The sequence below is a fragment of the Pseudomassariella vexata genome, assembly GCF_002105095.1.
Source record: "Pseudomassariella vexata strain CBS 129021 chromosome Unknown BCR38scaffold_15, whole genome shotgun sequence".
In the NCBI taxonomy this organism is placed as follows: domain Eukaryota; kingdom Fungi; phylum Ascomycota; class Sordariomycetes; order Amphisphaeriales; family Pseudomassariaceae; genus Pseudomassariella; species Pseudomassariella vexata.
The window spans coordinates 819320-830637 of record NW_024467970.1 but is presented as its reverse complement, the minus strand read 5'-3'; the positions used below and the strand labels follow the sequence as shown (position 1 = coordinate 830637).

At 50.9% G+C, this 11318-nt stretch overlaps 2 protein-coding genes across 2 annotated transcripts; one reads left to right on the top strand and one right to left on the bottom strand.

Moving 5' to 3' along the window:
* Positions 1 to 515: 515 nt before the first annotated feature.
* Positions 516 to 5609, top strand: BCR38DRAFT_71930 (uncharacterized protein). Its single transcript, XM_040865583.1, has 6 exons — positions 516 to 652; positions 741 to 1609; positions 1664 to 1761; positions 1811 to 2248; positions 2299 to 5118; positions 5216 to 5609. The coding sequence occupies exons 2-6, from the start codon at positions 832 to 834 to the stop codon at positions 5573 to 5575; spliced, it is 4494 nt and encodes a 1497-aa protein (XP_040711718.1). The 5' UTR covers positions 516 to 652; positions 741 to 831; the 3' UTR covers positions 5576 to 5609.
* A 907-nt stretch (positions 5610 to 6516) lies between these two features.
* On the bottom strand, positions 6517 to 8069 carry BCR38DRAFT_400002 (uncharacterized protein; the record flags this gene model as incomplete). The annotated part of the gene is made up of 5 exons (XM_040857727.1): positions 6517 to 7036; positions 7105 to 7169; positions 7241 to 7682; positions 7748 to 7784; positions 7860 to 8069. The coding sequence occupies 5 exons, from the start codon at positions 8067 to 8069 to the stop codon at positions 6696 to 6698; spliced, it is 1095 nt and encodes a 364-aa protein (XP_040711717.1). The 3' UTR covers positions 6517 to 6695.
* Between the last annotated feature and the right edge of the window lie 3249 nt (positions 8070 to 11318).

Below are 11318 nucleotides of genomic sequence, written 5' to 3'. Positions count from 1 at the left end.
CGACACTTCCAGTTGTTATCTTTGACAAGTCATCTGTATCTATGCTCTAGCATGTGACATCACAGCCCACAGACTGAAGCCTGAGGAACCACTCAACCAAGAGGCACAGAGCTGCAGGCAACAAGCCGGGGTCCAAGTCGAGTCAGCCTGCCGACCTCCGAAGCTCAAGGCTCACCGGCTCACAGGCTCCTTGAAGGTCAACTGGCATCGGGGTGGATCCCTGATAGTGCCATCGACCAAACAAACGTCGCGTCATCTGGCGTTTCTTTCTAGTTGTTATCGATAACGAACCCTCCTAAGCTTGTCGTCTCGATACCACCCTCAACATCCGTACCTCTACTGTATTCTCCAATTTTGGGTATGCAACCATCATATCTACCTCTTTACCCAATCAAGACCTATTCGCCCAATTTGGTCATCCGGGCTGTCTAGTTTCGAGCTGTCTAAACGGCTCGTGTTCCGGTCTGACCCTTCGACCCTCGTGCCGTCCACCTCCCCCGTGTCTTGTGCCCGTTTCCCATTTCCATGTGCATCTCTTGACTGCCAGCCTTATCCCACGGCTCGAGATCATTCGCCAGCCTGACACTTTTCAGCGCCCATTCCGAGGTCCTAGAGCCAGAAAGCTGCGGGCTTGCCTCGGGAGACTCTGCAGGTGAGTCGAGCCGGCTCTGCTGCAGTCTTCCATGCTACCTGCATCTGTCGTATCACAGCAACAGCGAAACCAAGCTAACGACATCTAGCAACCTACAGCTCAAATAGAAACTGGTGGGACGATCGGCCAGGCTACCAGACCATACTTTTAGGCAGATAACAGCCTACGCCCCCACCGACATGGCGCCTTTACCTCCCGACATCAACCATGATGAAGGCGCCGCGCGAAGACATCTGAGCAAGAAATTGCAAAAAAAACGCAAAGAGGGCTATCATCCGACCATGGAAATACCTGATCGGTTCAAGGACGGCGACGATGGCGAGGAAGATGTGGTCCCAACCCACCAGGGAACTCAGATGTTCATGAATATGAACCAATCCATCTTCGGATTAATTGCCGCCGCTGGCTCGACCGTCAACTTCAACGATCGCTTCGAGGGCCAGTCAAGTGACGAAGACGACGGCGATGACGACGACCATAGCAGACTTTCGAAGGGAAAAGAGCGTGAAGATATAGCCCAGACACAGGTTCTTAAGAGGGACATGAGCAACAAGGACAAGAATGGAAAACACAGACGTCGGATTTCTGGCCAAGTGCTGCGTTCGCTGCCTCAGCTCCCCAAATTGACCGCAAGGTCAAAATCTAAATCTTCCAAACTCAAAGGCCCATCTTTAACCTCCGCATTCAAGGGCGACGGCTCAAGCTCACCGAACCTCGAATCGGCCCGCTCGCCCACCGTTGAAGTCACCAAAGCTGATCGCGAAGGACGGCTTGCGCCAGTCCTGAGCAGAATCTTGGAAGCGCAGGCTGAGATGTCGTCAAGGCCAAGCTTCGATCTGGAAAGATTGTCCGGGGACCATCGGAGAGGCGGCGAAGCCACCAATGCCGGTCCCAGCGCACTTGCCCAGAAATTGAAGGAGATATTTGAGTTTGACCATGCCGAGGAAGTCATAGAGGGTACATGTCTTGTTCCCGGAATCCCCACCTAATGCTAATGAATTAATGGAACAGAATACCCCTGTTGGTTGCTCCAGAGTGTACTCTTACAAGGGTACATGTACATCACCGCCAAACACATTTGCTTCTACGCCTATCTTCCCAAGAAAGCTGTAAGATCAGTCTTTTATGCACATATCAACCTACTAACCTTTATCGCAGCATGAGGTCGTCAAATCGGGCTACTTATCGAAGAGCGGCAAGCGGAATCCCAAGTACCACCGTTACTGGTTCCGATTGAAGGGCGATGTGCTCAACTACTACCGCGATGCATCAAATCTATACTTCCCACATGGGCAGATCGACCTGAGATATGCCATCTCAGCCAATGTCACTGACAAGGATAAAGACGCGCTGCATTTTAGTGTAGTTACACATCACAGAACATACCAGTTCCGTGCCGATAGCGCACCCAGTGCCAAAGAATGGGTCAAAAGTCTCCAACGCGTTATCTTCAGGTCTCACAACGACGGCGACAGTGTGAAGATTTCTCTACCTATTGCCAACGTCATGGATATCGAAGACAGTCAGATTGTCGAGTTCGCCGACACTTGCAAAGTTCGAGTCATTGACAATGACGAGACTTACGCCATAGATGAGGTTTGTGATTCGCCCACTCGAAACTTATACCTATCGACTAACACCAACAGTACTTTTTCTCTTTCTTCAGCTTCGGCAAAGAAGCAATCAACGTTCTCAAGATTCTCATCGAAGATGCCGCCGGCCAGGAAAAACCTGCTGGTGAGTTGGGCGTTCCACCACAAATAGCTGAACGCGATACGTCTTCAAAGCGGAGTTCCGTGAGCGCTTCACGAACCCAAGGTTCCGCTGGCGGTGGTGACCTCAAGTCGTCCAAGCTTCGAGAGAATGTCAGAGCGACATTAGTCCCCATGTCGCCCACGAGTCCGCGAGAGCATCAAAGTCCCCGAGCAAGCGGTGAATTTGGGAGGGCCAGCTTCGATGCGTTTCGCCAGTTGCGGCGGAGTAGTGTCGACCTTGACAGCCTAGTTGCTCGGGATGTCTCTCCCCGCCGAAGTTTTAGTATGAATCGGTCGCGCAGCATAGCTCGCGGTCATCAACCACAGATACCACCCGAGAAACAAGGATCATCCGATTCATATGTTCAGTCAGTCGAGGATCCGAGCTTTTCTAACCTCATGACATCGTCTAGCGACGACCCGTCAGCCAGCCAAATTCTCAGAGGCAGCGAGGTTTTCCATCCGACTCTCCAGCGCCGCTCTACATCTCTCTCTTGGTCGTCGCGGCGTGATAGGGCAGCCGAGCGCCACGATCATCGACACGATGCGCTACAAGCCTATCACGAGCGACATGGTGCAACCATCGGCCATCTTGCTAATCCAGGGGCTGGTGAAAAGTACAGCCTGGACCAGACTCTGCCGCCAACGCCGACGCTCCAAAACCTGGCGAAAATGGGCTCGTATCCTCTTCAGCGTGCAGGGCTCTTCGCAGACTACCTCAATCAGACTAGCCGACGCATGGGAAATCTTCTTGCGGCCGAATCTATGGGTTATGTGGAGAAGGTATCTGGCATGTGGAAAGGGGGCCGCAAACACTACGATTCCCCCAGTGGCCTCAAGACGGACGACGAGCTAGATGATGAGACATGTGACGAAGAAGGGGAGGCAAAACTACAGACGGCTATGGAACGATTCCGGGAACATTTTGCCCTGCCTGAGATGGAAAAGCTCCAGGCCACCTATTTCGGCTACATGATCAGAGTGCTACCGCTTTACGGCAAGATTTACATCAGCGATCGAAATTTCTGCTTCCGATCGCTTTTGCCTGGCACGCGCACAAAATTGATCCTGCCTATCAAAGACATTGAAACCATCGACAAAGAAAAGGGGTTCAGGTTTGGCTATTCGGGTCTCGTTGTTGTCATCCGGGGGCATGAGGAGTTATTCTTTGAGTTCGGCCAGGCCAAGGACCGCGATGATTGCGCCATCACCATGCTTCGACACCTCGAAGCTGCTCGATATCTCAGGGATGGACTTGCGACTGATGGAGGTGTCGACGCAAATGAGGAGACTGAACAGATACAGGACGCCATGGCTGAACGTGATGCGCTTAGTCAGGCCCGGCTGCGGGAGAACCCCGAGCATGAGATCAAACTTCCGCAGCAAGCCTCCATCCTCAGTGACTCGTCACCCACAATCCTCTTTGATGATCCTAAGGCCTCCTTCCTCAACTTCAAGCCATCCAAGAAGCTGACCATTACCTGTCTTACTATTGGTTCGAGAGGTGACGTCCAGCCCTACATCGCCCTCTGTAAAGGACTTATTTCGGAAGGTCATTATGCCAGGATTGCCACACATAGTGAGTTCAAGGACTGGATCGAGGGCCACGGCATCACATTCGCACCTGTGGGCGGCGACCCCGAGGAGCTCATGCGCATTTGCATCGAAAATGGAACCTTCACTTTCTCCTTCCTCAGGGAGGCCAACTCCAAGTTCCGCGGATGGCTAGATGAGCTGCTTGTTTCTGCCTGGACGGCATGTCAAGGTTCTGATGTGCTGATTGAATCACCTTCGGCTATGGCTGGCATACATATTGCCGAGGCTCTTCAAATCCCCTACTTCAGAGCTTTCACAATGCCATGGACCAGGACACGTGCATACCCGCATGCATTCATCATGCCAGAGCACAAGATGGGGGGGGCATACAATTACATCACATACGTCATGTTCGACAATGTATTTTGGAAAGCCACGGCTGGACAGATAAACCGGTGGCGAAAGAAGACGCTTGACATTCGCCCCACGAGTCTGGAGGCTATGAAGGTCAACAAAGTGCCGTTCTTGTACAACTTCAGTGCGAGTGTGGTGCCGCCGCCCCTGGACTGGGCTGATTGGATTCGAGTTACCGGTTACTGGTTTTTGGATGAAGGAGCCGAGGGCTGGACGCCGCCCCGGGACCTCGCCGACTTCATCGAGCAAGCCAGAAAGGACAAAAAAAAGTTGGTATACGTGGGCTTTGGCTCCATTATTGTACCGGATCCGGCCAAAATGACACAAGAGGTGATTGATGCTGTGCTCAAGGCAGACGTCCGGTGTGTCCTCTCTAAAGGTTGGTCCGACCGTCTTCCCAAGGAAGCCAAGAACGCTTCAAGTGCCGAATCCACAGAAACACAGGCAAAAGAGCCTGAGCTCCCGCCCGAGATTTTCCAGATCAAGTCGGCGCCGCATGACTGGCTTTTCGCCAGAATAGACGCTGCGGCACACCATGGTGGCTCCGGGACGACGGGTGCCAGCCTCAGGGCTGGAATCCCGACCATTGTCAGACCCTTCTTTGGCGATCAGTTCTTCTTCGGTGCAAGAATTGAGGATTTGGGTGTGGGTATTTGCCTGAAGAAATGGGGCACCAACAGCTTCGCCAGGGCCCTCTGGGAGGCGTGTAATAGTGAGCGGATGATTGTAAAGGCTAGGGTACTTGGGGAGGCCATTCGTAATGTAAGTCTTCACTTCCAACTCGTGTCCGCTTCGCGGTTTCCGCCAGCTCGAGGCACCAAATCAGAAAGGCAATATTGACACTAGGCTCTCCACACAGGACAAGGGCGTCGAGACAGCCATCCAATCCATATATCGCGACCTAGATTACGCCAAATCGCTCATCATGGCCAAGGTTGGCAAGCATCCTTCCCACTCTGCTCATCCTTCCTCCTCTTCGAACGTGGACAACACTTCGAATCCAGAAGAGGACGAGGAAGAAGAGGAAGAGAGCTGGACCTTTGTCGGGGGGGATGAGATTGACCCTGAGCTGGTCGTCAAGAAGAGCGCTCTTGGTGAGATGGAAGCCGCCATATCCGGCAGTGCTGGCCGAGCTCTTGGTAGCCGTGTACTCAGTGGTATGGGTAATGGGGGAAGCAGCAGTAGTAGCAGAACGCCAGCTCCGAGGGCAGGGTCCTAGTCGGGCTCTTGCACGGTTAGTTAGGGAGCTGGCCGGGGCTGGAATTCCGAGGTCCAGAAGGGGCGGGCTAAGGAAGATGAAGAATATGGATCTGTGGAATCGAGGAGAGCGGCCAGTGAGGCTGAAGTGGAAATGCAACCCAAAAGAATGGCGAAGTGGATGCTTGGGTTCTGGACCAGGTTATGGAAGGGCGTCGCGGAAGCTCGCTGGTACTGGAGAAAGTCGGATGAGATCGTGACTGATCAGCGAAAGAAGCGCGCATCCATTGGAGGATGATGTATGGGGGTGAGGCGATGCAAGCTACGCGTGTGGTTCTTCTTTTGGTTGGCAGACTTGCATTGCCCTGCGCATAGATTGGTTGCAGGCTGAGACGTTGTCGAGTTGTTGGTCAGAAGTGGAATTAGGATGGGCTATGGGGTGGTGTCTGGATCTTCTAGGGTTGAACCCAATCACGTGCGGGTTTTCCTCGACGGTTGATGATGAATAGTAGAAAGATGTTGGGGCATGAGGCACGGGGCAACCGGAGTTGGAATGGTGGTTCAGCTTACTAAGAGGTCATAAGGGGGGTTTGTCTTAACACAGTGGGTCGAGCGTCTCCTATGATTTGTCTAGTGTAGAACTGGACTAGGAATGTCCCATGGTATCGTTAGAGGGTTATGCATACATAATATTTATTGTCAAGAATTCGATTTATGGTCCGACGGGGAAATGTTGTCAAGCGTATGATGGTCAAAGCCGTTGCACTAGCGTAGTAAGGTGGATGGTTCTCCTTCGCTGCGGGTCAAAAGGTGGACTGGTGGGACTGACAGATGGAGTACAGTATGCATCGGGTGAAATCACCAGTCACATGTGAAGTGGAGTTGGTAGGATTTTGGATGGTAAACTGACCCGGCGGCCGGCGGCTTGTGTTTGATGGTTTCTCTTTTTTTTTTGTTTTATCACAACTAGCCGTGATCATGCGATGTGCAAATACAGAAATTAGTTGGTTTATTCAGCTTCCGCGACTACATCATTACATCCATTATATTTCATCAATCCCCAGCGTTTACACGCTAACATAATTCTTGACACCAGCACCCCGATCCTACAACTTCATGTCCCACTTCATGTCCCATCAGTGTCAGACAGTCTGCTTGAGTGGAAACTCGTCACCAGATGTCCGCTCACTCGCGTGATCCGTCCTGGAACCGAGCGGGGTGAAGAGGTCGGTATTGGAGAAAGCCCTGTCGCCTGTCGAGGTCTCGAAGTTTCGTTTAGCTGACCGGCTACCGCCCCCACCGATGGTGACAAGCTCGGAGCCACTGCGGTTTTGGTAATCTTTTGCTCCCGTTCCGCGGCTGGCCGCCAAGGAGAAGCCGCTGGTGACCTTGGCAAGTAGCGGACGGAGGGTGGGCAGACAGGCGCTAATGACGCCGCAGGCGGTCTCAACCACGCACCATGTACATGCTGTTGCTAGGGTCCCTTTATGATAGTTAGTATATGAGACGCGGTGCGAACCGGTTAGTCGTCTGGCTCAAGGGAAAACTAACAGGTCGTGTCGGCGATTTCAAATTGCATAATTGTGCTAAAGCGATAGATACTCGCGAATAAGACGCTATGTGCCGAGTAGTTAGTCGGGCAATGGTCACTAATACGGATTAGGACGCCAGGTAACATCAGACTTACAAACTACCCAATAAGAAGGCAAAACACAACGACAGCTTCTGTATAAGCTTGGCTTGTAACTTCCATACCTGACCAATGGGCATGCACAGAATAGCCACATCAGTTAAGATATTGGGAATAGCATTCCCAATAAATGAGGCCTTGAGGTCGATACATTTCCCTTCGCTCCATGGCAGCCAGGCTTTGGACACTGGGGTACATTGGAAGATGCAGACGAAGACTATGGCGATCCACCAGCCGATGACGACGAAGGCGATAGCAGCAGCGCTGATTTTGAATTGCTTGGAGGGGAAGATTCGCAGGTACATTTGCAAGATCGAGAGCTTGATAAGCATCACGCCCGTGACGTAGATGCACTCAAACGCTAACAAGAGCTTGAAAAATACGACAAGGTCGGCGAGCGGCACCTCGGAGGCATGGCGGCCAAGACCATAGGATATCACTGTGTGGGAATGTTGGTTAGCAAGAGAAAGCAAATAGATTAAGGTCTATATTCTTCAGACTTACTAGCATAATTTAATGAGCCCGTAATAAAAACTACCACCTGCATGCCACTAAGTCGTTAGTCGGATGTGGACCACATGCATTATGCGAACACCTCAGTAATGAAACTACGAACCAAACCGGCAACCAGCATCCAATCATCTGCGCCGTATGCATAGGATGTGATGCGACGGGCCCAAAATCGAAGGCCGACGAATGCAGTGGCAAGTACGAGTAAACAGGTCGTCGCGACGTTAAGTTCGGGTCCTCGATCTGCGGATTCTGCCGTGGCTGTTGTAGTGGATGCAGCGGCGGCATCTCTGCGCGGGGTGAAAATAAGCGACATCTTGCTATAGTCACCGGTTCTGCAAGCCCCAATAATAGTGCTTTCACCTTTGGTGATTGAATGAGTGGTTATCGTCGTCGTGTGTCTCGATTATAATAAGGAAAGGAATCGTGGTGGATATATTCCGGAGCAGCTTTGTGACCACAGGTAGGAAAATAAACAACAGCATGATTTAATAGAGACATTAGATTGGACATCGTGATAAAGGAGGAGGAAAAATACGCTTTGAACAAGGATATTCCCGTCCAAACCAGGAATGCGACAAGCCAAGCCTTTCAAGTTCGAAATCACGTTGAGGACCCTCAACGCGGGAGGCTACCGGACACCTGCAGAATTCGTAACGAAAGGCCAGGATTGGGGGTTAATAGGACTATTGTCTTGAGCCGGAGATGTACTGGGGCCAACTACGAGATAAGAATGACGGTCAGGTACTAAAACCTAACAGTTGTATGTATTATGGGGAAACAAGGAAGACCCCCCCCCCCCTCTTCCACCGGCCGGGGAACCTCTTTCTGACAACCGTTGGGGGCTCGACCGTTCTTGATCTACGACCCATCTAGTGTATGACCGAGCCTTCAAACTGCCTATGAGGATCGACCGTTTGAGTGATTACTGAAAACATGACTCGTGCCAGGGAACATCGTGTCTTGCATACGAGACAAATGCCTTGGCTATTTCCGACTCTCGAGTCTCGACTAAAGTTGGAGAGCAATTTGGAGCATTTGGGCATCTTGGTTCACGACGACAACTCCACTCAAGTCCAAAGAGCCTGAAAAGTAATTGGGAATAATGCAAAATCTAAAGGTGGCATGGTATACCCGCACATCAGAGCTGCACATACCAGCGACCCATGACCAATCCACTCCATCATCTCGTGATTCCACAGTATTGGGACGAACACATCTCGCCCGCATTTTGGTCCATATGATAGATCAGATTCCAAGTAATATTTTGGCGGGGTATCGTGACGTATCACATACCACGTCAGCTGCGCTCTATCTATTCGAACAGCTAGGTGCGTGCGGTTAGTTTCTGCTCAGGCCGTGCGCCCTTGGATACCAATTACGGAGGCGCGGCCAGCATTCCGGCTCCATATAGTGGATCTTCTCGGAGCTGCTACACACCGGCATACACACGGCACGGGGCAGTCTTCCCAGAAACATGGCGATAGGGGTTACCCGTGTCACACCCCACTTATTTCGGGTTCGCTTGAGCTCACCAACCTAAGCTGGTGCTCACCACCAACTTGGCCAGTTTTTCGACGGATTTCAACCTTCAATTAGAATCTACGTAATAACCGCCAACCAAGGCCTGTCTCGAAGACATCTGTAGGCTGTAATTGGCCTGTCTATCGACGTCTTCTAGCTTCTTTTGCGGCATCAGAAAAGCTCTTTTTGGCTACTCTACGTAGTCCTTCATGATACTTGGCGAGAACTCTCTGTGCTTTAGCTACCTCATCTTCAACCTTCCTCTTCACCATCTCTCTACCTTCTGCAACGGATAAAACTCCACCAGATTGAAGATGATAGTTCTTCGTAACGCGCCGTTGTTTTGATATACGTTCGGCGTACTTAGTACGGCTAAGATCGCGCTTAGTCTGTATAAGCTCGGTCGCATTAACGAGGGACCCTTTAACAAAGCGACTAAGTCGATAGGCTAGATCTGGACTAATACCAAGCTCTGGATCAGTAAGACAGTTCGTAATCTTGCTAGCTACTTTATTAATTTGTCGAAAAGTAGTAGGTGTGCCTTCATATGACGAAGATGAAGGGGCTGGTGGTGATGGCGTCTTTGGTATACGTTCTTCAATCTCTTGTAGTATTGGATGAGGGTAAAATGGATATATACCGGTTTTCTTGAAGGCTGACTGGATCGTACTCGCTTTGAAGGTCTTTTTGCGTACATCTTCGATAATTGAGAGGAACTCTAGCTTGGTTATATTGGTACATCCATCCCGTACTAGCTGATCGAGGGACTTCGCATGCCAGTGCTTATATGGCTGAAAAACAACCAAATCTAGTGGCTGTAAGAGATGAGTAAGATGGGGGGGCCAAGCCGAAGGGTATAATATCGTGGTCGTTGCAGTACTGGATAAACTGCTTCGTATGGTGGCTGCTGTGGCCGTCTAAGATCAATAGTCGCTTTCGACCTTTCTGCGTTTTCTTAGAGTGTTGTTCAAGTGCATAAGCCACTCGAGAGAGATCTCGTCATTCGAATAGCTTGTATCGACCGGCCGTAGCTTCGTATCTGGATGAAGGTCTTGCGCATACCACTGAGCCGAGTGGATAGTCCCCGTGAGTATGAGGAAAGCTGGTATTACGTCGCCAGCAGCAGAGATAGCTTCAATAGCTGTCGCTGTCTCTCTATTTTCTGGTAGGCCGAAGTAATGAGCCCTCTTGCGCTTAGTGATGATAAGTTGATCCTTACCAACACCAATCCGGAAGCCAGTCTCGTCCATATTCCAGAGATCAGAGGGATCGATTCCTTCTTTCCGGAGGACTCTCTCAAGCCGTGTAAAATACTCTCGTATAGTGTCGAGGTTTTCAGCAGTCTGGCGGTTTGAATGGAGCTTCCGCTGGGAAGCGTGGAAGTAGCTATGGCGCTTGAGGAAACGTGTAGTCCAGTTTGATCCGACTGTTGTTGGTGGCTGATTTGGTAGAACCTTGACTCTCTCACGTAATATCGTATTTGCAGCGTCGGTAACGAATTCTACGCGAACCGCAAGATTTATCCTATCAAGGCGGTCGATGTAATTACAGAGGGCCTTTTCTTCGGCTTCAGATAGTAGTTTGTTGAGTCCTCCGTGGTTCTTAGTCTTCCCAGCTTGCTTGACGCGGTATCGGAGGGTCTCGCGTTTTACGCCGCTTTCTCGCGCAATCTTGGCAATTTTGGCTTGAGGATGCTCTTGCATGTAGAGGACGGCTTCCCTTAGCTATGAGTCCATTGCGATTGGAAAAGCTAATGAATTGACGAAGATAGGATAGGTTGAAGTTGAAAGTGTCGAAAAACTGGCCAAGTTGGTGGTGAGCACCAACTTAGGTTGGTGAGCTCAAGCGAATCCGAAATAAGTGGGGTGTGGCACGGGTATCTCCTTCCTCCAATCCCAGAACCCTGACCTGGATCGAAGTGTGAAGCAAGCAAAATGTAAACCCCGAGGCGCATAGCTCCACACTGCGTTGGTGCACATGGATTTCCCTGGATTTCCCTGGATCTGCGATATTAATCGTCTTCTCCTTTGGCTGCTAGGCC